General features: G+C 41.2%; 1 protein-coding gene across 1 annotated transcript in view; it reads right to left on the bottom strand.

Annotated features, from left to right (window-relative positions):
• The window catches only part of me1 (malic enzyme 1, NADP(+)-dependent, cytosolic), an 85,656-nt gene extending 65,720 nt beyond the window's left edge, over positions 1–19,936 (bottom strand). Inside the window, exon 1 of the mRNA XM_056381642.1 lies at positions 19,745–19,936. Within this exon, the coding sequence (XP_056237617.1) occupies positions 19,745–19,873 (129 nt within the window). The 5' untranslated portion in view covers positions 19,874–19,936. The remainder of the gene's footprint in view (positions 1–19,744) is intronic.
• Positions 19,937–27,864: the final 7,928 nt, after the last annotated feature.

The following is a 27,864-nucleotide window of genomic DNA, read 5'->3' as shown; positions in this document are numbered from 1 at the left end:
CTGACAGTGACCCGCACTGGGGGAGACTCTGGCCAACAGCTGGAGGAAAGACTGAGTCATATGCCTCCCCTTCTCCATCCCCGCTCTACTGTTTATAAACACACGCACTGATATGCATGCACACACGTATACACACAATGCAAAAATAGCAATGTTAATGCAGATTTTAAGTGAAATCTTCCTAAAACAGACACAGCCTCGTGCTTATGTGTGCGGATATACAGTGTACACACAGGTACATGCACTGATGATGCTTCATAAACACACGCACTACACACTAAGCTTCACTAAGTCCTAATTCACAGCAGAAAAGATGAACGGTGAGTCCATTTAATCCTGCTGCAGGAGAAGACCCACGCTCCACGACATCCTCATTGTCCAGCAGCACACCATGGCATCCTCTTGTTTTATCAATAGCGGTATGTGTGTCTAGACTCTGTGAAAACAGCTGGTGGGAGTAAGAGAGTGGATACCCCAGTGGAATGACAGATTTATCCCACAGTTATCATAGTTGGGATTAGAGGACAGAGTCCAAAGATGAGAGAGATGGTGGGCTGAAGGGTGACAAAAACAAAGAAAAGAGCGGGAAAAGAACACCAACCAGAGGCGGGTTTTTTCTTCTATTAAGGTCAAAAGTAAACTGATCAGGCCGCCAGCGTCTAGCGAGTGGGGTGACCGGTTCACTGGATGTAACAGACCAGCAGGAGGGGGCCAGTATTCACAGCTCTTTCAGGCTGTGATCAGCCAGCCAACCAAGCTCGTTATATAACAGCAAAACCACCAAACCACTCACCAGCACCACCACACTCACAGCTCAGCCTCTCTCTGGTGCTGCCACGTAGAGAGAGAGAGAGGGAGAGAGAGAGAGAGAGAGAGAGAGGAAGGTCTACGGTGCAGCAGGCAGCGCCTATCAGAGGCTGTTTCCTGCTCAAATGTGGTTTGAGCTGTGAGCAGAGGAATCATTTAAAGCTGCACTAGGCAAGATTGTTTGGGAACATTACACTTGTTTTAGTTGTCCAAGTCAAAAATGGGGACTCACGCAGAGAAGAGCAACCCAGCACATTCGCAATACACATCTGCCATCAGGTGAGGTCACCAGCAGAAAATCTTTCCAGAACACAGGAACCAATGGAGCAATGAAAAGCATTATTATCAGTTTATCAACAGAAAGGTACAGTGATGTTGAACCTCTTCATTAACTGAAACAGATTTACACTTTCTCCTTTCATACAACAGAAACACATGTGATACTGGTCTACTGAACTGCTGGGCACATGTTCCCAGAGATCCTGCCACTTGGTTTCTGTACCCAGTCGCCTCTTTACAACCATATGATGTGATGCAAGCTACGTGACAGTCTGTAAAAAAAATTCAAATGACTACTAATCAAACCTGGTTAGATTCTTTATGCATCGGATCAATCGGCACTATGGCGAGCATTTCTCAAATTCTCACATACAGCTAGATTTTGGTGCTGTGGACAATGAAGCGCTATTCTACCATTTTGGCAGACATTTGATTTGAAACAGTGATACATCACAGAAGCGACACGTAATTCTAATGAGGACTCCCATCACATGGTCTTTTTTTTCCTTTTTTTTTTAACATCTGTCCATTACTTTTACCTTTCTATTTAACCATTTATTCATTTTAGCTTTTTAAACTATTTTTCAATTACTTTATTACTACTACTTATTTATGTAATACATTCATCAATTTTAGCTAACTATTTAATCTATATATCTTTTGTCTGACTTTTGGCTATTCTACTATGTATCTTATAGCTGTCTATTGAAACAGTTCATCGATCACTTTTTGCTAACTATTTTATCATTTATCCAGTACGTTTGCTAACTGTGACTGTAAGCCATCTATTTCCACCATTTTCTTGAGGTGCTCAGGTGTTCCAGCTACCTCAATATGCGGCGGATATCTATTTTATCTTCTTTTGCTCCACAATCTTTCCAAATACCGCCATCTGCACCTCTGGGGTACCAGTCCCCTTGGTTGGAAAACTACTATATACTATGAATGCAATGTCCCCAGTTTGATTCTTGCATGAAAATGTTGACGTCTGAAACTGAATATGCAGTTAGCAGCTACAATACAAAATATTGGTGTTGGCCTTCAGGAAAACCCTCTCTAGTCAAACTCTTAAGGAGATGGAAAGAGAGAGAAAGAAAGCAGGTGTTAAATCTCTATAGTGCAGTCTTTAGTGGTTTCCGGTGCACAGCAGGGACAGCCAGCGAAAGCCAGTTTAGTGACGTATGATGTGTTCTCATGTATTCTCTTACATTTTATATTAAACTAAGTGTTTAAGTGTGTGTTGGACAAGTGATAAAAGGGAAGAGGGAAAAGGGGAGTGCAGGGCAAAATGAATGCATTCATTCATGCTAGTATATGCGTGTGTGTGTGTGTGTGTGTGTGTGTGTGTGTACATGCTCACTCTCTGCATTTGATCTGCAAAGCATAAAGCAGCTATGAACCTGAATGGAAGTGAGCTCTGGATTGGTTCTTGTCCAACACAAATACTGACCCTCATACTCAAACTATTGACCCATCCCCTTTAACTCGCTCCAGTCTCCCCAGAAATATTTGTCCTCCTCACTCATAAATCATCCATAGCCCTCCATCTATCTCCTCACTCATTTGTAGGAACCACTTCGAAAGACCTGTGTGAGTTTGACAGCATGCCTGCCGTCAATCATCCAGCTGTTGCACTGAATGATGGGATTTTCTCTCATGCTGGGGTGGGTGGGGGGGTCTACGGATCAGTGCCTGTGTCAGTCATCTGAATCGTTCATCCATATGGAGTCCGCCCGCACTTAAACCACATCTTTTTACAGAGCTACATATTGGGCCCACGCTTCACAGGAATGCATTTCCTGTTTTAAAGGAAGCAAATTTAATGCCATCACTGCACTCATTGTTCCTGACGGCCGTAGCGGTCATCCGACACTATATAAATTCTATGGGCATCAGCAATCAAGTGGAAACAGTAGCAACATAAGAGGGCCATCTACCCTGAAACAGAGTGGTCGTGCTGTGGCTACAAAGCAGCTCACATATGGGAATGTGACCTAAGCTCTGTATCATTCCACATACTGATTCTAACCAGGCTTTGAGTATATGGTGCATTCACAAAATATTTCTATGTGATGACTTTTTTATTTTAAGTAGAGGGTGTAACAAACTCTTCCATTTCATCCAAGTCATTATTCATGATTAATGTACAAGGCTCCATTATTATTTGTTTTTGTCTATATTTCTATTCTAAATATTGTCAATCTATACAGCACTGTAAATACATGAAACAGGTAGTGATGATAGTTGAATCCAACTTTTCACTGTACTGGTTTCCAACATCCAACATACTTTCATCCAAAACTTTAATTTCCCAAAGGAGACGTCACCCTTTGCTGCCAGGCTGCAGCGCCCGTGGAGTGAACAGAGGTTAAGTAACTTCCTATAAGTTAGAATAATAACCTGAACCCTTCAGCTGGGACGTGACCTCACTAACCACCTCTACTGCTTGTCACAATTTTCATCGCACTGTAGTCAAACTGATATCTGTGCATCATCACCTCCCCATCAAATAGCGCTGATTTCTCTGACCCACTCCCCTACAAAATAAATGTCTTCAGGTTTATAGTCCCGGTTGGTTTTATATCTGCTTATGTTTAAGATGGGGACAAGCATGAGAAACACAATCATCTGTGTGGCTTCGCTTTGGAATCAGCTCAATCAGGGATTCCTCTGAAAGTAGAGCCAGGAAAGAACGGCTGATTATTTAATGGAGCAGGCGGAACAGTTAGGCTGACACAAGGTTAACATATGTTCACTGGAAGTCAAACCAACCAGTCAAAAAAACTGTCAAAAACTAGTCATATTTGTCTTGGCAGGGGTCAGATAGCATATAGCATGTAAGCACATATCTGCCAAAACGCTTGTAAATTTCTGAGATTGTAGACAATTTGACAAAAGAGTCCTAACCCTATACTGGACATAAGTGGTAGTCTCAACATCCAGAGGACACGAGGAGGCTTAGAAAGTCTGAGGCAGCAATATGACAATAATGGTCAGAGATGTCTGTGCTCATTTCCCATGGAGGTAAAGCACTGACACACATCCTAACGGCAAATAAAAAGGCCTTCAAATGACCCTCTCCACACTGACTTCATTTCAAAAATGTCACACATGCCAGAGAATCATACGCTAGCTGACCCCTGCCCTCTGACAAATATGACTGGTTTTCTGTTCAACACATCACAGGTGCAACAGATTTCCCTCAAAAGCTAGAAACCCGGGGCGTCGTGTAGCGTAGTGGTTTAAGCAGGCGCCCCATGTGTAGAGGCTACAGTCCTCGCTGCAGTCGGCCCCGGTTCCAAATCCCGCATCGGACGGCCCTTCGCTGCATGTCATTCCCCCTCTCTCTGCCTCCCCGTTTCCTGTCACTCTCCACTGTGCTGTCCATTAAAGGCATAAAAGCCCCAAAAAAATATACTTTAAAAAGCTAGAAACCCTTGACACCTCACTGCTTCTCAGTTTGTCATCGTGACGTGACCTAAAACTAACAAACTGCACCGTAACAAGCTTAGTGAAGAGATCCAAACATTTCATGGATGCCACCTTAAGTGAGGACCCTAAGTGTTTTCTCTCTCTGAAAAGAAAGAGTGAATGTTTTCTTAAATGCTCCTAATTGTACACAGAGAGTGAATGGGAGGTTTATTTATGGGCTCTGCCTTCTGCCTGCAGGTGTAGTATCGAAGAATGGAAAACCTTGCACAACCTGGTGTAAATTACTTTGTATGTCCATGCTCGCATGCATGAATTCATGTGCATGACTTTGTGTGTGTGTGTAAGAGAAAGTGAGAGGGAGTGTGTGTGTGTGTCCACTTGGTGTACTGAGGGGAACCTTGAAACACTCCAGACTTACTTACAGCTGGTCTACACTGCGTTAAGAGGGAAGTTCCCTCTCTGGTGGAATTTCCATTAGAAATGGCCACAATGGATCTCCTGTAACAACTTCATGGTAACACAAGCCTTTGCTCAAGTGCCATAAAGACCACCACATGAAAGGGTGAGAGATGACAGTTTCATTTAATATCTTTAACCTACATGAGAATCTGTGAACACACAGGAAAACACAGGGATTAAGTATCATTTTTCACCCACAGGCTCCTAAGAGAAGCTCAAGTGAAAAATACAAATGAGGTTTGTCATTTTGGATACTATAACTGCCCTCAAAAAAGAAACGTACAATCAGCATCACTTGATCATGATGCAATGTTATTATTTATGGCAATCGTTACACTACCTAGGCTTTAATATACGTTTATGACCAGAGCAGCATTTCCTGCAGGGGGAAAACACACTTATATTAAAGTTGTGGGATTTCTTAGTTTAGGGATATGATTCTTACTTTGGGTGTGAGCGGTCTGCGGTCCGCTTTCCCTACAGTGACATGTCAAAATATCTTCAGTCAAAAAGGCCTGCTGCAGAGCCCTAGTTTCATTTTGTTGTAGGGAAAGCCCATGACAACTGCTTTCATCCTTTTTGTCTATCGTCCTCATTGTCAAATCTATCAACATTTGGTTGGTTCAAATGCCTGGTGAGCCCAGAGCACCTTACATTAAGCAATTTTCTCTGGCAAACTCTTTCATTGTCTCCTGAAGCCATGAAAATGAAATGTCTGGGTAAATGCCCCCGATTCCTGTTTTTTGCATGTCATGATTTCCAAAAAGGTTTTCTCAAATGATTTTCCAGAAATTATATATTGATATTGTGATATAACATTATATGTACTGTGAAAGTGGATTTTATCCATATCACCCACCCCTACTGCAGCATGCCTTCTGTTTAACTCTAGCTCTTCCATAACGACCCACTGTATTAGCCTAGTGGCTTATGGGCAATTAAAGACAGCTCTTAATCTCATTATCTCCTGTCTTTCTGCTCCTCGTGTTAGGAGACCATCAGTGACGGACAGGGCTGCACACTGAGCCCAGTAAACCTGCCACAGGGAGAAACACCAGACCACCTGTATGAAGTACAAGACAAATAGTTCATTCTGTGCAATAGGAGACAACAGCACTGATCATCACCAGAGAAGTCTGAGAGTGCCGTTGTATGAAAGTAAGTATGACTATGTAAATGTATATAAAAATGCATGATACTGTACACAATGTTTAACATTCATGACTAGGCCTATAGATTTATTTACTGGAAAAAAATCCCCATACTTCTTCAGTGAATCAGCTGTCTGAGCTTTTTAACTGGTACTGCCAATAGGGAGGTAAGGATTTAGAGTCCATGTCTAATCTTTACATTTGCTCATTGTCCATCTTTTTTTTTTTTAAACAGCACAGGAAAAAGTGCAGGAATGTACAGAGCAAATGAAACACACAAAGAGACTGTTAATATTTTCTAGAGCAGAACGGAAACAACGCCTCAATGTACAGATTATACAAAGCCTCGGAAAATGGGGCCGATGAGTTCAACAAATATTTGTCTCCAAGTTAGTTTTTCTTTTTCGCATTCGTCACTGTACTGCTGCGATACAGTAGATTCCTCACAATGGCTTATCTCAACCTACTTCTGAAGGAAATATACAGTTCAGTAAAAGGTCACACGCCACTAAATGTTTCAATGAAGGCAAATGAAAAGGGAAAAAATGAAAGGTATGATAACATAAAAGGGAACGTTGCTTATCATTAACAAAATAAAATAAAGAGGAGTGATTCCCTGCCTGTGGTGGAATGATCCGCCTCATTCTGACTTGTTAGAAGTGAATATGAAGCTAAAAGTGGTCAGTGTCATTTTTTTTGCCCATGTAAGCGCTCACTGTTGAATATGTTTGCATTCAGTGTGAAGCCACATAGTGACAGGTTGTCCTATTATGTTCAAATCCTGCGGCTCTTTTCAGCCCCCCCCCCCCCCCCCCCACCCCCCCCCCCCCCCACACACACACACACACACACACACACACACACACACACACACCCCCATCTGTTTTCTGCTAACATGGCAGCTATAGCAGGGTTGAAGAGAATTGCCCTGCAAATAAAACCCTTTAAATCCATCCCTTCCTCTCCGGAGGGAAAGAAAGCGCACACATCAGCTCCCATCCATCTCCTCTCAGGATCCTACAGCCTGACTAAGCTTTTCCCAGTGAATACCTCCCAATAAATTTGCCGTGGAAGACCTGCATGTGCACTCTTGTTCCTAAACAAATTTGGTCATTAGCAGGCCGAACACTGTGGCACTTGAACTTTGTTCAAAGGGCCAAATGCATTCATCAGAGAGATAACTTGTGTTTTCTCTATCAACATTTCTGCACTGTGCTAATAACACTGAGAAAAAGCATGCTGACAACAAAATGAGGAGTAATCAAGGCAGAAACTGAGCTCGGTGTGCTACCTTCATTTCATATGTTTGGTCTGACCTGCTATCTCAATGATCTAAATCGATCTTAATCACACATTGATGTTCTTTTTCTTGTGAAATTACTCTCCATGTCTAAGCCTTAAAGGACCTGAGTTGACAAATGATATCAGATACTAAGGTTAGCTTTTTTGGTTAACGTGGGACTTGACATCATGTGATGAGAAGCAGCAGCAATTAATGATTATTTTCAAGGGGCTTAATCTGTAAAAGATAAAAACTAATTCTATTTTGGCGTATTTCTTAGCTGCTGTAGTTACCGGTGAGAAAAGTGGACAAATAACATTCGGTTATAAAGGGAATATTCTGTGAAACACAATGAAGCGGTTGTTGCTTGTTATTTTACTGCTGATTGAAATCCACATTTCCTGCAGTTGTTTTGTTTAAGACTGTTGATGCAGATAGAAATGTTTTATATAAGCCAAGGAGGCTTGTTACTCTTAATTAACAATGAATCAAAATATTATTGAAATCACAATATGGCCAAGTGCAATATCCAAATGTGTCACAACATACCATTATAAATGATGCAATTAACCAATGTGGTGCTACAGAAATGCCCCCGGCCTACAAATCATATATTCTCCAGATGTAAGGGTGTAACATGCATCCAGTAAAAATCACATCACCATCATTTTGATTTTTTTTTTTCAGTGAAAGTGAAAGTTTTTTGCGTATCGTTCAGCCCTACTCATTAACCTTAAAATTTTGTATGAAAATGTGACAATGTTTAGGAATGATATTTAATTTCTCCTGCACACGTGTAGTGATGTAAATTATTTAGTAGTTATGGGTTAGGGTTAGGAGACCTTCTGAACTAAGATAAGTGAGTTACCAGAGATACTGTACAACACATACTGTGTGCTAAATGGCACGGTTTTGTGTTTCTTCTCTCTATTATCTGTTTCTTTTGTCTTTCATCTCTTATAGAATGCCACTGCTTTATGTTGTTTATACCATATTTTAGATATTTACCTCATTTTTATCATATTATAATCCAAATAGCAGGGAATATAACAGAATAATCTTGGCATAGCAAAAGAAAAAAAGACCCCACACAGTGTTTGAAGTTTCTGTGTCATTTCCCCTGGCTTCAGTAGTATCTGTTATAAAGCTGTCAACATGGATGACAAACAGCACATCTCGTGTCTGCCATCAGTGAGAGCAGACAGCAACTCGACCTCTAATTTACTTCTCACAGTCATGATCCCCACCTAGCAACGCTGAGCGCCGAGACCGACTGAAAGAAGCGCTTTGCGCAAATTCCTCTATTCAGAGCAAACATGTGAGCGCAGGGCTCCCTAAATCAAGAGGTGTCAACTTGTAAATGTACAGCAACGCTTGTTGGTCAAACAGCCTTGAAAACGTAGCCACTGTTGACTCAGGGAGGGCAGTCTTGAGTGGGTGGAGGTAGCGGACATGTAGGGCTCTTCAAACGCAGCAATCCCCTTGAGGCAGCCTTTTCATGCTGCACCGTCCAGGTCCCTTAGGAGCCTGAGTGTTTCTGGGAAGGAGTCCAAGTCCTCTAAAGAAATCTGCAGCTCTGTGTCCAGCCTTAGGTCCAAATATTCACTTTTGGCTAATGGTGCAGTCATTGGCCATGTTCAGGCGACAGTACTGGGCTCGCCAGCCATGTCTGAGTGCACAGGTGTTTGTGAGTCTCCTGATGACAGCTCATTTGTAATTCTGTCTTTCTTCTGGAGCAACAAGGAAAGAATATACATGAGTCATGTGGAGACTAAGTCCATTAGATAAAACAAAAAAAGTAGAACTAATCCTTTTCACAAGTACATAAACTATGAGCAAAAGAAGCTGCAATAAAAATCGAGATATCTTTACCCGCACAGTGAAGTGTCCACTGAGCTGTCTTAACAACACAGGAAATCCCGAATTAATCTCTTTGTGGTCTCACAGATGGCCAATCCAATTTCACAGGCTGTCTTCAAATAACTGTCTAATTCTGTAGGCGATACCAAGAAAGAACAACAAGGATATTTTAGCATCACAGAAGGGGGGAATTGCACTGTAGCTGCAGTTGCATCAGCCGTGTTCTGTTACGGCGTTGAACTAATCTTCCCACTCACCTGTGAGACTACAGTCAGGGAGGTACGGCATCAACACTGACAAGTGAATGTGTCAAGCTAATGTAAGGGCCCCACTGAAATGTGTTTTCCTCTTGTCACTGTTAGTTTCTGTGATGACAGAAATGACCACCTACATGGCAGCTGGTTCTCTAAATGCACCCAGACTGTAACAACGTGAAAAAGAAATGACTTGTCTCTTCACAAAGCAAAACAGCACTGCTGTTACAACACAGGAAAAGGCCATAAGACTGTCATCAGCAAGGCAGGAGCTCGTGGTCAGTGGTAGACAGCACAGCTTTAACAGAAGTTAGCAGTTTTTGGTTTTTTTTAACTGCCTTGTTTGTGTTGGATCAGTCGGTGATGACCAAAGGAATTAGGGGTTAGGACAGGCTGGATGATGTTTTAACCTGTAGAGGATGTAAGTCCAGAGGGTGGAACAGCAAAAAATCATTTCAAAAGTGTTTCAAAAGTGTTTGGTGATGTAGAGACAACTTGGACAGCGAGTTGGTAAACAACTGCTGGCAACCTAACTGCTGACCGACTGGCCTGCCAGGTTAGTGCTAATTAGATAGAGGCTCCTTTCTATTTTCTCCCTACAGTTTACTCCCTTTGCCATTTTACTCTCAGAATCACACTCCCTTTTCATTCAACAAAGAGCCACAGAAGGAAGAAGGAAAGATCTCCATGTTACTGAGTGGGACAATAAAATTCACGTTTTCAAAACACTTATTACTAGTACCATCAACTCGTGTTTACAACTATAAAGTAGGGCTGGGAAATTAACTGAAAAATATTAAGACTGACATTTAGAACCGACTTAATCTTGCTGATGTTGGTTGGCTTCCTCAATGTGTGCGTTCATGAAGTGTCCCCTTAAAAACATTACCTGATGCTTAGTCACGTCCAACTAACATTAGTCTGCGTGCACCCAAAATGAAACTGGTGATATGAATGACACGAGTAAAACACGGAGCCTCAGGCTACGTTTCACAATGGTACTTAAGTAAATAAATAATTAATTAATAAAAATAATAAAGGTTTGAATACTCCAAGGTTGCGTTGTAGTCTAGAGGGAAAACAATGACGCAGACTGCCTCCTGATTGAGTCGTATCAGTCACGACCACCAGACAGGGGTGAATGCAACATGGACGGTGACCAAAGGCAACACAATCAACTTGTTTAATCACTTGGCGTACAAACACAGCGTAGAATATGAAGAGTGCATGGTTCAAAAAAAGAGGGAGACCAACAAGCACTCAAGTAATTGTTCATTAATTGTAAACTATTCCTCTTTTGTGGATCAGTTTACATTGTGACAGAGGAGATTAAATAATGGTGCCACACAGATAATAAGCTGTGATAACTTCCTCCGTTTTGGACTCTCCAGCTCTCAGTTCTCTCAAAGGTCGGCGCTATCAAGACGGCTCACTATTGGCTCGGGCTGGACGGTTAATCGAAATATTATCAAAATCGCAAAATGGTCAAGAGCAATATAAAAATAGCAGGAACTGAAATTTTTATTGATACAGGTAAAATGTGTCACATTAAGAGTTGCACAGATTTACTTTGCCCCCCAAAATCAAATCCAGTGATGGCAGCAGTTCCAATTTTAAAAGCTGGTGACACTGAGCGTTTAGCAATGTATATGACAGATTTACGGCTTTTTACCACAAAAAGTCCATTAATACTAACCTCCTTGTTGTTTTTATGGGGGCTGCAACTACACAAAAGCTGTCAATCAACACAGGATCAGTCACACTGATCTGTCTTCTCTCGGACCATGAGAAAGCCATTTGTACATAATGGTCGTACATATACTATGTTGCAGAATGCTGAAACGAAATACCACCTTTAAATTCTTGCTGCTCCATCTGTTAAAACAGACCTCCACCACTCTTCCACCACTCTAATATAACAGACAAAAGCGGCATTGAGGAGGAGAGGAGGAGAAAAAGACAGGCTGAAAGAGGAGGGATGCTTGAGATGAGCTTCATAGGAAGGTGATGAGGCTCAGACTGTCTCCGTCTCTCCGTCTGGGACAAGCTAATGACTTCTCTGTTGTCCTCACATGAATGAGGACCATCTTACAAAAAAACACAAAGGTGAGCTGAGGAGGCATGGACTATTTAGATGGACCTGCTGCTGAATAAACACAGCATCAGAACCGTGTGTGTGTGTGTGTGTGTGTGTGTGAGAGAGTGTGTGTGTGTGTGCGCAGACAGTTGAATTGACAGTCTGATCATATTACACTCAGTTTATTTGAGCCAGTCCTGAAGAAAGCGCTCATAAAAGCACTTATGTGTCTGCAAGTTAACAACCTATTTAAGTCTGTGAACATGTCAGAGTGTGTGTGTGTGTGTGTGTCTGTGTGTGCGTGCGTGCGTGCGTGCGTGCGTGTGTGTGTGTGTGTAAAGCTCAGGTTAGCAGGTTGGTCACTGGAGGAGAATGAGGGTGCACTTTCATTCTGTCGGGCCGATCCACTCCAGTCCATCAGAGGAATGTCTGGTCACTAGCAATGCGTGCGGTCGACCTGAAACACCTGGCCACACCTGGGACAACCCACCCACATACACACACACACACACCCACACACTCAAACAGTGTACACACATATACATAGCGCTCTGCGGTCCACCTAGTGAGGGGGATTGACAAGTGCAGCTGCTCTGTACGAATCCTGAACAGAGAGAGGTTTGTCCCATTTCCACCGCTCGGTTAAACGCAGCCTTGTAATCTGACTACCAGCATCATTGAGCTCGACCTCACATAACCACTGTCATCCACCTCCAAACATCCTGTAGCATACATACACACATTGGAACGTGTTTTCTGCCCAGCCCAGACACACAGCGGGCTGATATCAGAATCCTGTGTGCAGTGGTCAACTTTTTGGACATCAAAGTTCTTTTCAGTACATTAAAGGTCATTATTGAAGGTTTCAAAGTTGTCTGCAGTTTGGTTAAATTTAAAGGAATAGTTAAAAGATTTGGGATTGATACCAATTTTGTGTCTGTAAACTAAATAAGAAGCCAGAGCCAGAACCCAGTTAGCTGAACATAAAGACTTTAACCAGGGTGAAACGGCTAGCTCTGCCTTATAAAACGTTCATGCTAGCAGCTCTGTGCAGCTGTAGTTAGGCACACCTGTACTTTGAGCTAAATGCTAACAGCATAGTAACATACAAACAGTATCTGCTAAATATCAGCATGTTTGCAATGCTTACCATGTTCACCATCTCTGTTTAGCTAAACTAAATGAGCTAATTACAGCTGAGGCCGATGGAATGTTATTAGTTTTGTATTTGGTATTTGGTAATAAAGCAAAGTATAAATAACAAAGTACAAATGGTGACATGATGTTGTCATGTGCTACAGGAAAAGTCATGGGATCACAAAGTCAACAGACTGCACCCTCTGGGGACCATGAATGTCTGTAGAACACTTCATGGCAAGCCGTCTAATAGTTGTTGAGATATTTCAGTCAGAACAAAAGTGATTGACGGATTGATAGTGTAGCTAGCACCTCTACAGTTCAATAATAAACACATTGTATCTCATTCCTTTAATCTGTACAAAATACAAAAATATGAGCACAATGACTTCCTGGAGTCATTGTCACAATGACTTCCTTGTCATGCCAGACAACTAGCTGTCACTGCTGATGAGCTAAGACAGTCAAACAGAGCCTCCAGCTCCATTTTTGTCTTGCAGACTTAAGTGTGGTATCAATCTTCTCATCTAATCTTCTGATATGTGTCCTAATAGGAACCAGTAAGTTCTCATTGTTTGTTCCTGATTTTTGTCCCAAGAAACACAAAATCATGAAACTTTAAAACCACTTCTCTATCATCACAGATATCCATCAAAGGATTTCCCCTGTTGATCCTACGATGGATAAGGGCCTGGAGACTGATAAATTTAGAAAGATTACCGAGGTCCATGGGAACCTTGGCGAGCAGCACAAACAAAGCATTGCTGTAATGCTTCACCAAAACAGGAAACTGTCAGCACAAAGCTTTTATAAGTCTTCAATGTGCAGAAAACAAACTTTGTCCTCGTGTCATGCTGACATGGTGACTCAGTGGGAATCAAAGTTCCAGTCTGCGCCGGCTTGAGTCAGCGCCAGAACACTGAGCTGCTTTCTCACTGGCACCTTTTACCAATTGTGACATAATTCTATTAGAGCGCATGCACTGTTATAAAAACCTTATCAGGCTTTACCACAGACAGAGGCCGGCTGGAGCACATTAGATTTCACATGGAAAACTCAGCAAATCAGTCACTGTACAGTAAACAGCAAAGCACAGCACATACCCAAAGGAGAACTCGTACAGAAATATCTCCACTTTAGAATTGAAAGCTCAGCATATTTGTGGCCATTTGTTTGTTTGTTGCTAAATCTGTTTATGTAGATCTCGGTTAAAGGAAAATGTAAACCTGGTGGAGAAATAAAAAAATCTTTTTCTGGGAGCAAAAGGCGATGAGTGTCAAAGCCAAACCAGAGTAAATCTCACATGAGTGCCTAATGGATTCCAGTTGAAACAGAGGGTTATCAGGACCGTCGCCATTTGGCTTAGAAGCGCATCCTCAGTGCCCAATCAGATACATTGCTGTTCAGCGCTCGCCAAGAACAGAGATTCTTAGTTTTAGTCTTTCATCTGACAGGCCATCTTGCAATGTCATATTTGGAGCCTGTGGTTACAAATGGGGCATCCAATTGCAGCGCTGTCTGGGCACGGGCTCTCTATTTCATTCAGTGTTCGTAGACTCAAATGATGCATAATGTTAGTGATTTTAAAAACCTCAATAAACAAAACGTTACTGTTTAATCAAGGGGATCAGTGCGTGTTTTCATGGGATTTAGTGCTAAAGGCTGGAATGACAGCCCCATTTCTCACTCAGGGGCCTACTGTATTTGAATGCAAGTCCTTGTGAGTCCACCACTCGTTATTGTCAGGTTTGACGTTTTTTGTGCAAACAAGTAAAATGTTGCTGTAAAACAGACAGGAGCTCCAGTTCTTATTCTCCTTAACCTTTATGACTGACTGCACTTGTTACAGTCACCGTCAACTACAGTACAGAGCCGGTGAATGGGCATCTGTTGGTCGCGGACACGCCGACAACTCAGTTCAGTGTTTGAGGTGAAACAGCATCCCTGATTGGGCGCTTAGAGTGTTTTTAAGGAGGTAGTTGTTGTTGTTGTTTTTCAGTCGGAACCAGCGTCAGAGAGACGTACTGAGGGCCGGGATTCACACAGATGCCTCATTAATGTGTGATCAAGCGGAGAGACAGAGGGCGTCTGTGGAGCGTGGCCAGCGCTCTCTTCCTCACCACAGAGAACCCTTTCTACAGCTCGCACCCCACTTCATCTCTTTATTGCATGGTGAACGCACACAAAACACACCTATAATATCCGGTTCCACCTCTGGAGAGGGAGGAGGGAGTGTTAACCAAAGAGTAAGGTGAAGTTTTGTGAGTGAGGGTGTGTGTTTGTGTGTCCATACATCTATATGTGTGTATGTGTGGATAGATTAAAAAGAAATCGAAGCCTGCCGGTGTGAGGACACGCTGCTTTCAGCACTATGTCCTTCAGCATCAATTAGCAGGTTGTGCTGTGACCGGCTCCTGTTCGAGGTGAAGTGGGCCAGCTGAGGGAGGTAAACACACCTCATCCCCCAGGCCTCGCTGAAATCAGAAGGAAGGCAACAATGTGCCACTGCCTGAGCCACAGAAGCCTGCCTGTGCCCGACCGCTAACACGCTTTAGCAGTCATTTCCTACCTTCTCCTCCAATTTCCTCGCCCCAGTTCATGTACCGAGCTGACAGTGGATGGTTCACCTGGCAGCATAAGCAACCTTTTTTTCTGCTATTACTCTAACCCGTGTGTGTTTGACAGAGTCTGTGTTTTGGGTCACTTCAGCCAGCTGATGAGAGGGTCAGGTTGATCACTCAGTATGTAATGTGTTTTTGTTATATTCTCAAATCACAAAACAAGGTCAATTTGTATTAACGTAAAATGGTGTCGTAAGCTAGACTTTTACTTTTGTCAAAATGTAAAAAAAAAAAACAAAAACCAGAGACCGCGGTTTTAGAAATTCGCCCTCGTTTTTCTTCTAAGATTGAACAAACTGGTGTGCTGCATATAAAGCAGGCTCCTCAGATCCTTTGTTTCCAGTCCAGTTCTCATTTTGTAATTAATCCTTCTCTTATTAAACCCCACCTTTTTACCAACCAACACAAATTGCGAGCTCATTTAAGATGGCCAACTTTAAAGTGAGATGAAAAGCCTTCTCGTAAAATGAAGAACAAAGAACCAAGGCTCTCGTAACATTCACTCTTTACACCACTCAAGAGAAAGAGCGAGGAAATGGGGGAGGTGAAAAGAGCAAGAGAGAAAAACAGTGAGTGAACTATATGAGAGAGTTAGCTTAAAATCCAGATCACAACAGAACTTTATTAAAATAGACAAAACATAGAGTAACATCCTTAGTGGTAGACCAGTCCTGCTTCCACATGGATTTAGGTCAACATATCTTTAAGAGCCCCCATGTACACTGGGTCCATTCAGGGCCCTAAGGTGTAAATTGAGATGTAAACAAACAGTTTACTGGGCCAGGTCTAAGCACTGAGGCTATAGGCCTCCAGATTGACCTCTACTGCAAACAGCCAACCTCAAAGTCTAAAGAGAGGGTTTTCAAATCAGATCAGTTGGGCAAATGTTCTCTTACCAAGTTCAAAAATCAAAAGGGGGTTTTCAAGATGGCTGCCTGAAACCTCACCCTGGTTGGGTCAAATGTTGCCAGTGTTGACATGAACACTGAAGCTTATTTTCTGAAGCATGTTGCACAACATGCTGAAGAAATGAAGAAGTAGACAGACCAAGCCAGACCTCTGCTCAGGCTCCTTTGACTACACTCCGATATTTGGCAATAGTCAACAAGTGGCAATCTACACAGTGAGGTTGGTACAAAGACACAGCACTTCCAAAAGCAGTGAAAGAGATCGTGGATAACCTCACAAGGTAAATCATAACCACAGTCTTTTCCTGCAAATGCTCCAGTCTCATAGTAAAAGACTTTTTGTGACTGAAAACAAAAAGCAAATCTCATCTTTCTCACACAGGAGTGAGCAGCATGTTAGCAGAGCAGCAGCAGCCACTTCAGTCCTCTCTCTGTTTACACAGGATGCGCTCAAGCAGCACTGAGTGTGCGTCACCTGCGATTTGGCAGCCCAACACAACACACAATCACTGTAGTTACACGTGTAAAATGGAAGAAAATAGACCTGAAGTGTTAAAATACGCCTCAGTACACATTTACAAGGCTATAGTTTGAGTAAAACGGGAGTTGTTACATGACACAGATGAAGCGCTTTCAGCTTTACACTGTGTCTTTACATAAAACCATTGCAGATAAAACCATAGAATGAAATGTGTATTAGTTTCAGTCAAGTTTTAGTCATTTGATTTTTGCTAGTTTTAGTCTGGTTTCAGTAATACATTTGAAATGTTTCTATCTTACTGCATTTTGAGGCTACAGCTGTTGCTATCTTTGTGTACAGTTACCATGGTTACAGGCGTCACTCTGCTTTGCAGTTGTACAGACTGACTCACCACAGTAAATCTAGTAAACATTTTCCAACTTCGTCTTTCTGAACAGAAAGAAACTCGCTAATCTAATTGTGTCTTTGTTGTTTCTCTTCTCTAATCACATCTTCACTAAAATACTGTTCATTTTCTGGATTTAGTTTGACAGGAGACGCTATATCGTCACATAAAATGGGCCACCAAAATGAATCCTGAGACTTACTCACTCCTCCTTATAGCAGCACTAAAGATAGCCGACTGAAAGTAATGGTAATGTCACAGCACCTGATGGCTTCATTAGCTATATTAGAATTGAGTCCATAAATCTGTTAATTCCTATAAGAGGTAACCTCAGATAACATTACTGACAGACACATAACTATGCAAGATGTTTCTTACTAATAGTCATGCAACAGGTTAAGCAGCTAAATCATCTTCTAAACAGTGGAGGAAACTGTTTTACTAATCAGGAGATATAGTGTGTGCTCTCACAGATGCATGTCTTTCACATTATTGTTTAGTTTTTATTTGTTGACTACAAATGTACTACATTTCTTGTTTTCGTCATGAAAAGTACAGTAGGTCATCAATGATTATTTTTCATCATAGTTTTCATTAACAAAATGAACACGATGTATAGGTGCCCCTTTTCTCAAAGACATCTGGTCTGGTTTATTTTATTAAATATATTCCAAAGTAAATATGGGGATTTTGTCATTTTTCTACACACACAACGTTCTATATAAATGATTAAATTTACAGGATCTACACTTTAATGGCATATTTCACCTTTCACAGCCACTGCACAACACAACATGACATTTGTGTGTTGGTTGAACTCACCTAGATTACAAAGGGTTCCCTAATTTGTTCCTATTAGTAATAATGCATCTCTGTATACACACCTCGCTTCACTCCCCCTACCACACCATGCACACTTACACACATGAAAACAAACACACACACAGGGTTGATGTGCAGTATGTGGCAGTCTCAGGAGTGGAGTCATTAACTGGCCTAACAAACAGGCCTCTGTGCAGCCAGCACCACACCGCCCCTCACCCCAAACACACTGGCCTGTTTGAACTCCACTGTCTCACTTATCAGCTCAGTGTTGACACCACCCAGGCTGGCAGCTCCCTCAGCTGTGCTAAACTGCCTGCAGCTTTTATCAGACTGGAGCAGCCTTTACACTAAAAACACACGGTAATCAGACTCACATATTTTGGACATTGTATCTTCTTAGTGAAATAAACCAAAATAACTTCATGATACAGTACAGATAGGGCTACAGTTTTCATGTTTTCCTCCAAAGGGGAAATGTGGAGTACATAAATCAGCTCAGAGTTTAAAAAATAGACTGTACTAAAATAAGACTGGCAGGGACGAAGAACAATGAGACTACACACTGTGTTTGCAGGAGTCACTTGACATAAGAGCTACCGTGATTTCAGCCAGTTGTTTTGATGGTCAGTCAGCACCATGGACAGAGACCCTGTCACCACAGCCTGACCTCTGGGGCCCCATCCCACCACACAAACCAGAGGAAAACACTGGAAGGGTTCAAAGGCTGCCAAAGGCTCTTTTGTTAAAGATACATTTACAGCATGGGAAAAAAAAATACCTCAGGCAAAGGCTAGTCATAAGAATCATGATAGAAAACTCAGCAGACTACAATGAAAGGCTTTTACCAGAATGAGAACATGCAGTGTCATCTCTTTATCTCATAATCTAGACTTGAAGGAAGCTGTTCTGCATTATTAGTTGCATGAATAAGCATCTTCCAATATTGTTCCTCATTTTGACTTATGAAAAAAAGAAAGTGAAAATAAGTTTTAATCTTAAATATCTATAGGAGTTTTTATATGCGATAGTGACCTTATCTTGACATGATATCAGCTTTCACACTGGTCTCACAGCAGCTTTTCTCAATGTGCTGAATCACATAGTGTGGTGTTTGTGGGGAGGGCGATGGGCTCGAGACGCAATTCAGTATATTAATAAATCAATAACAACAACACCGCTAAGTCTCTGTAAGGCGATACCTGACAGGGCAATATTAACAAAAGCCCCTCGCTGTGTGACAGCAGCGTTTGGTCTCTTTAAATCTAAATATAACCGCGTCTAAAGCTGATACCTAAACCTCCTGGCTAATGCTGCGTTCACTAGCTCCTTGAGGGCTCGGGCAGGAGGTACGGAAATCATAAACAAGACATGTAAGATATTAAATACATACCAATTATCTAAAATGTTTTTGGAAGTTGCTGCTTACATGGTAAGTGGAGGAGAAAAATCACTGAATATGTAGCAAAGTTTAAATTTAAGCCCTTAGTAAGCTAGGCGTCAATCTTTAACATTAGCACTATAGCCACTTATTAGCCAGACGTTGTTGCGGGCCTACAATTCATCCTTTGCTAGCTTTCTCCACTCACTAAACGTTAGCTAAACCTCGTGAATTATGACATTACAGTACATTAAAGTAAAGAATAGCCGCATCTTTCCTCGCTTATATTGACATTTAATGTTGGTATTTGCCATTTCCCACAGCTCCTGAAGGCAGCAGCTAGCTTGTCAACCTTGTCGTTCATAGAAACAAAATGAAAACTTCAGACAACTGTGTGTCCATAGTTACCTTGTTGAGGTGAGGGTTTCGGGTAACATCATAGCCCCTCTTCTTAGTGTACACGAAGGTTTTCCTTTTGTCTTCGGACTTCTGCATCTCCGTTTCCACTGACTCCCGTCTGACCAGACCGTGTGCCATGTTGATGCCTCTTTAAATAGAGCGACGCCGGTGAACTATTGTGAACTCAACAAGTGGATGCGCAACAGACACACAGACCTCCGGTCGACCGTTTGTCTGATGTTGTCATTCAATTTAAGACGAGCCGGTGTCTCCTTATCAATGACGCTGTTTTATTGGTTTCAATAATTCACTGGAGATCTTGATATGAGCGTGCAGTGTCATCGAAAAACAGGTGCACAGGAGGTTATTGGAGCACAATATGATATATGAACCAAAGTTCACCATTTTATTCCTTTATGCTTCAGTTTTTCTATGAAACGAAGTTTAAATAGCAGTTGAAAATAACAGTTTCAGTTTCAGTAATGGTTTTTCCTTAAGTTGATTTATGGGAGATGTAGTTATTAAGGTTTTATTATTATTATTATTATTATTATTATTATTTCTGTTCATGGATTAGGTTATAATGCTAAATTATTGTGAAAATATTCAGTCAGAATGCCTCCTTTAAAATAATCATTTAATTACCCCCTTAACAAATTTTAAAGGTGGTTAATTAAAAAAAAACATGAATATAAGTGACCATACATAACACTATCTTTGTAAACAACATATTTGAGTTCATTAAATAAATTCATACTGTTTACTATTGCCTTTGAGGACATTAAAACAACTTTTGACAAGAACTAAAGCAGCAGTAAGTTAGACACTGAGAAAGCAGTATTCCCATGAATGACAGTACATTTTTTAGGTCTTCGTAGGCCTACGTGTTGACCTTACTTTGATTATCAGCCAGTTTTCCCCAAGGTTTTAATGAAACATTTGTCACAAACACATAACCAAGATCATTTTACAACATGATGTGTCTGAGGGCTGTGGCAAGACTGAGGATATTTGTAGCTAAGGTCAACCTTCAGCCTTCACAAGGTTACAGCAGGAGAGTTATGCAACATTAGGCAGCAGTGAGTTTGACAGTCAGGAGTACCGTGGCATTCTGGGAGGGGGAGAACGGTTATTCAACCCTCAGTCCATATACCTCATGTTGATGGGGTGACTGCTCCAATTTCACAACAATCAACAATCTTGCTGGGAAACCAGCTGATCTGTCAACAGCAGTATATTCTACACATTTAATTTTGGCTAACTACAGCAAATTTTTGGCTATTTAGTCTCATATTTTAATTCTTTTTCTGGCTCCTTAATGCCTGTTGTCATTACCAAGGATTCCCTGTCAGTGTGGGTCCCTGAGATAAAGGGAGGTTGAACCCTGGGTGAGGACGCCATATGTCTCATTTTACTTTGAGGTTGAGCTTGTGCCAAGACTGTAAAGATGGTTGCACTGATACTGTCACAGAGTGTCTGTAGGACAGAGAGTGTAAGTACCTGGACAGACACAGTATGAAGGGTAGCTGAGTCCTTATAAACTATCAGACTTGAAAGGTTCTCAGGGATTGTGTGGATTAAGTTTCTTTTTTCATGTCTCCCTCCTCATCTATTCTCCTAAAACTGTATGCAACCTCCCAACAATCCTTTGAATGTAGAAAATGTCTGAACTTGTTGCATCCAGACATTGTTTCCTCATATAAATCATGGCTGTATTTTAATGTCATCACGCTGCTATTAGTAAAGAGATTGGTATCTCTGTTTCTTCTTTGATTTCTTTATGTGCTGTTTGAAATTTCTGTTGATGTTTTGGATTGCCGAAAACGTTTCTCTTAATATTTTCCTTTCCAGCTTGACTGAAAATACAGTGTTATCTACAATTCATTTGTGTGGAGGTTCACATGGGGTCACTTGGAATTTGTACTGCATGTTTCTCTCGAGCAACAGACTCAGTGGCAGGCTCCTTTGTCCATAAGGCTCAGAGTCAACATCAGACTTCTGCCAAATGGACAGACCTGACTAAGCTCTGTGAGACTACCCACTCTGTGATCAGCAGCTAATGGTCCAGACACACTGCATACACCAAGCAGGTTCTGTCTTAAGTCCCTCATTGTGAAACAACCTAGCCTCTCCAAGGCTGGGATGTTTTAAAGTCCCTGAAAATGTGTATTTCCAAATTATTATAGATATGAAATAATGCTAAATATTTATGACTAAATAACATTTAGAAGAAAAAACATCCATAGATATAATTTATTAAGTGTTTAACTGTCAAAAACTGAGCGTATCTGCTTTATCAGGATGATTTGATGGTGAAACCACCGACTGTCAACACATTGTGTTAAAAATGATTAATTCAAAATAAATCTGATGGGCTTTGGTGGGGTTTTTTTGCCCGGAGTGATTGGTTGCGATTGTTGCTTGACAAGAGCTTTGGCCATTGTTGTCTTTAGGGTAGACTGGAGGCTACAGTCAATCACTACAGTACAGTGGCTATCGGAAAGTGATAAGACAGTCTAGTATGGGCCAGGGCTAGCAGGTTAGCATGCTAACTTCAGTAGAAAGAAAGACATGGTAGAAACAAGAGTTAACATTGGTGTTTGTTTCCACCACTGGAGACACCTCTTAGTGAGTAAAGGAATGACGTTTGATGCTGAACTCACAACGTTTCTTCTAGACTGGTAAGTAAACTGCTGTTAATGCTAAATGCTAAATATGAATCTTGGGATAGATTGGGCAACGAAGGATTTTCCCGAAATGGAACAGTCCAGTCTCGCTGCTGTGACGCAATCGGTCTTCAAATGCAGGATGGGGGACACATCTACTGACTGCAAATCATTGCCAAATATATGCTGTATCTCCAAACTATCATCAGAACGACCTGGACTTAGGCCCGGTGACAGTGCATTTTGGAAATAATCCAGTGTGTTTTGAAAGAAAGAAAGGTAGTTGGAGAAATTACGCAACCCATAAAGAGTTTTCACCATACACAGGTCAGACGAAGAACGGTATCACTGACTGAATAATGAGGGTTGAAAAACATCTGAGAAAGCTGAGGACTTGGACTAGTATCAGCTGCATTGCAGAGGTTAGTGTTTGATATTGATCAGTGTCTCCAGCCAAAACAGCTCCTTATATAGCAGCACAAAACCTCCTGATCACCCTGTTTATCAGGCTTTCATCCCCTGTTTGAATGGCTAATCTGGATGACAAACATCTGTGTCTGTATCAGGAGGGAAGTCTGGAAGTTATTTTGAGGTTCAGGCACGATGCCAGTTGGCAGTGGCAGGGCATGAGGAATGCAGAGAGAGTTTGGGAAGCACCATCAGCCCACCCATTGAGGGCAATCGCACTTCTGGAGCAGCTGGATGTTGTTTTGGAAGTTGTCTACCTTGTTGTATTGTCTGTGTATATGTATTAAGAGAGAAAAATTGGATTCTAATATGCTTTTATTATGCAACAGCTAAAAAAGTTGGCAAACTACATTTCCCACCAATCGTTTCACAATAAAACAGGGCGGGTTTTTATTGAAATTTTTATTGCTATTTTCAAAAGGATGTGATTTAAAGTTTTAAAGAAATCAGTTTTATTTGTGTGAAATCTTTAATAAATCCTGTAGCAATGCAAATCTGAAAATTACAACAAGCTTAACATGTTTGCATGACATTTACATTTATAAATTTATATTTATTAGGTGAAAGGAAGCAAATATAAAACCAAGCTGGAGCCAAAAAAAGGAAATCTGCTTGTAGAGAGGGAATATCATAGAAAATAAGGAGAATAATAAGTTAGTTAATTTAGTTCCTCTCCTCGACATTCCCAGTCATCTCGCTCTGGTGTCTGGACTTAAAAAAAACAAGTGGAAAAACAAACAAAATCAATACCAGTTTTATTCTTGCTATTTGCTCTACTGACAAATGCAATAAAGGAAAATAAAAAAGCGGTCCAATAAATATTCAAACCAGATGCAAATAATAGGCAAAAACTATCCTATTCAGAATCATACAAGTTGCTTTAGTTAACATGACTGCTATATTTTGTATAATCATATCATGATGTGTCAGTGGAGGCTTCCCTCAGTCTCTGTGCTGCTGTCATAAATGAGCCGCTCTGGAGCATGATTAAAGATGTTGCTCAACAGTTTTTATTCTTCAGTTTGCAAGTAAGAGTAAAAGTGAAGGATTTTTAAATCTACTTATTTCTTTCACTTAAGTCCAAAATTTCCCTTTTAGCAGTTTGATAAGTACAGGCCCAGTTCTTCCTCTTGTTCCTTTCAGCCTAAGTGCTGCCACTTGTGCTGGAAACATTATAACCCCCACTTCCTGTGTCCCAGGACAGGGTTAGCGGAGAGCAGGTGTACAACAACAAATGTATATTAAAGGCTTTCATGAATCGAGTATAGGCCACATCTTTCAAGACACTACATTTATCAAAAGGGAAAAAAAAGAAAACCCCAGGCGATGTGCTTGAACAAGCCTTTGTATGATCAGTTCCCTGTGTTGTCTTGACTCTGTTGAGAAGACACAGAGGTTGGCATGGAAAATGTTTTACAACAGAGCTATTTGAAATCAGCAGCTGCTGCACAGAGCAGAGGCTTATATAGCACCTTGAGTAATGAAGCTTCCTTAGTGTTCAGTAGGTGAATGAGGGTCAAGGCCAGTCAAGGGTCACACCACGGCCTCTGCAGATGATGAAAGAGAACATGAAAGCTCAATATGAACAGGGTGACTGGTGATTATGTAATGTATCTGCTTACTGGAGTGGCTACATACACTTTTTTGATTTCATTTGCATCTGTCCTTCAACTTGTCATGACCCCTGTTGAACCAGCTGTTTTATAAATGTAATCTCCTGTTATTGCATCTTAATAACAGGCACAATCCTGACACACACACACACACAAACACACACACACAAACACACACACACAAACACACACACACACACACACACACCGGAGGTAGAGGAGCAGCCGTAATGTAAATTCTCGATCCATGCACTCTGCATCATACACAGCCTTTTTTTTCTCCCTCTCTCTCTCTCTCTCGTCTGTGTTTTGACTCTTGTTTATCCCTGCGGGGCTTTTCTGGTCAGGAAGAGGAGGGGCCAGCAGACAAAGATAAATACAATTACTGAGAATCAAATCACCCACAAACACATGGTTTTCTCTCCCACCTCCATTTATTCTGCTGCATACTGACAGCAACACCTGGCCATACTTCCTGCACTGTAGTTGATGGTAAAGGATTCTCAAACGTGGTCATTAGATGTAATTACAGCCGCAGACTGTATGGAGTGGGGAAATCATACCTTCTGATTGCATTGGCACCTTACTGTATAAACTATAACACACAGAGTTCATATGAAGGTTTCAGCTGAATGGCTTTTGGAAGGATGAGGCCTGCACAATGGGAAGAAGGTCAATACTGACCAAGCCCTAATGATCGTTCAAATTATCAATGACCCCACATATGACCTTCATCATATATTGCTAATGACGTTAGCAATCTGTTTTAGATTGCCTGTATGTAAAACAAATAGGCGGTTTTGTGAACAGCTGCAGTTTAAGAGTTTGTCACTTTACTTTGGGTATAGATTGATAACGCACTTGCACTTTTTGACATAATCTGCCTTTGTTATTAATCCTTGTCTTTTAACATTTTTCATCATATTTTGTTTTATTTCTTTTTTCTTTCTTTTTTTTTTTGATTTTTTTCATATTTTTTTCCTTATCAATAAAATAGCCTATTTTAAATTAAATTGTCTGTTTTGTGTTGTCAGAGGTGAATCTCTAACATAAGAGCAGTGGACTGGCTGATATCAAGTATAGAATTAAAGGCCAGAATTGTCTTTATTTTAGAGATTAGAGCTACTGGACATGATTTCAGCATCCCTGCCTGGTAAAAAAATAGATGTGGTCATCTGAGTATGGGTTTAGATTTGTTTCATAATCATTGAACAAAATCTCAAATGAAGAATCAGATAAAAATGAATAGTGAGAGTGAAAAAAATGCCAACTAATGTGCATATGAATGATTACATATCATTTTTGTTACAGAAGGTAAAGGGCTATTTCATCAGCCACAAGTCTTTTTGCTCAATTATATGTAGAATTATATGTATATGGGATGATAAATACCGCTGCAACTTTGTTGGACTTCCTGGCTGTTAGCTGCTACCTGAGCAGCTGCTCACTAATGGAGAAATAGCGTCCTAACACTCTCCAACAGTTCTGAGCGGTTTAGTGGTGTTTTAGAGTGGTAAAAATAAAAAAATTAAAAATGTTAGCAAAAGAGAAAGGCCGATCACTGAAGTGAAAGCGGAGAATATTGTAACCAAACTCTTGTACTGTACTGTATAGTTATATCATAGGTTTTGCTTTTGTGGTTATTTCTGCTGTTCCCGAACCTTTCAAAACTTTCCGAAACTGACGATCGGACATTCACACTCACTTCACACCATGATTGGCCGTCTGTGCAGGGGTGAGAAAGTAACTTCTCTCTCTAAGCTCTCTTTTTTTCACTTGCTACACAACTATTTATGGCACTCTTAGTGTTAGAAACCAAGTTTAACACCACAAATGGCTCCCAATGAGAGAGAATAGGAGCTGTCATCCCCATATTTAAACAATATCACTATTTGAATCGTGAACAGTTTTGACCTCCAACGTGGTGGGACAACACATCATTCAAACCACTTCTTTTCTGCTTCAACCTGGCACTTATCCTTTACTTCAATCAGGATGAGCCCTGCATCATAAAGCTTGTGGGTGATTGTGGTGATAAATAGAATTTTTACATTTGCCTAAGTGATTGAAGGAAAAGCTCCAGGTGTTGACAGATGTGAGTCTCTGAGAATAGTGGATTTTTAAGATTTGGAATAGAGGCAGTAGGTGAAAAGGCACAAAGGTCAAAATACAAAGCAACACGAGAGCTCGAGGTGAAACAGTCCATCTCAAGTGTATGAAGGTGTGTGCTCACCTGTCACGACCTCCAGGGCATTTTGACCTTTCAGCTTCTTTAATTATCACTATACCTTGGACAAATAAACTCTAACCTACAATGAGCTCTGTGTGGTTTGTTTCTGCAGCGCCCTCACAACCTCATGGTTAACCATTCCACAATTCCCCAAGGTTTTCAAAATCCATTCCACTCTTAAGAAAAACTGGCAGCATCCAAGACTGATCACTGGCAGAGGATGAAGATAAGAATGAGAACCACATTTCCTCCCTTTAGGTACTTTTATGAAGCCATAACTGTTGTTGTTTGGACCCACAACAGAACAGAACACACACAAAGGAGCTCAGAGGGCCTGGGTCTGCTGAGCACCTTCGGCGGAGGAAATGGGTGGATGTTTTGGAGGGATTCCTTAAGAGCGCTGCACTTCCAAGTCTGCTGCTGTACATACATACATGACTTCCCTTGCCCCTTTGCTTTCTCTCTCTCTCTCTCTCTTCCTCTCTCTCTCTCCTATGAGTCCATACATGACCTTCCCCCAGCCCCCCAAATCAATGGGCCCTTTCACTGATCACTCTGACATAATGACCCACTGTTTGAGCCCATGGATATTTGGGGAGAGGTGGAAAAAGAGAGAGCTTTAAGCTGCAGCTTTACTGTCTTGCATTATTAGAGAAAGCTGAGTTGACATGTGTGTACTGCAAGAAAGAGCTTGATCATAATAGGCTGGGTTGGGTTAAGGAAGCCCTGAACATATCCTGAGGAAGTTCCTGCTGAGCCTTTACTTTAAAAGGCTATACTGCATGAATGTGTGAAGTGTGGTGATAGTACTGCCCTCAGACTAGTGTTTTTCTTTTTTATGGCAACTGATAACTCAAGAGTTTTCAGTTCTTGCAATCTGATTCTTGGAATTCCTATCAAAATTTTATCTTTAATTTTCATTTGTTTTTCATATTTTGCTCATTTCAGCAAATCAGAAAAAGAAGAAAAGAAAGATGAAGAAAAATTCCTACAGAATTTGACAACTGAAGAGATCGGACATCAGTTTACACCATATCTCTAAGTTACATACTATGTGCTGAGGTTACAGCAGTGATGTGTGCTGACCTTTACACTTTTGTTCTGCCCGACTCTCTGCTGTATCTTGCTGCACTCTGTCTGGACACCTTCACC

Source organism: Seriola aureovittata, chromosome 7 (assembly GCF_021018895.1).
Source record: "Seriola aureovittata isolate HTS-2021-v1 ecotype China chromosome 7, ASM2101889v1, whole genome shotgun sequence".
NCBI classification, from domain to species: Eukaryota; Metazoa; Chordata; class Actinopteri; order Carangiformes; family Carangidae; genus Seriola; species Seriola aureovittata.
Note: the sequence above shows the minus strand (reverse complement) of the source record. Positions and strands in the feature narration are given on the sequence as shown.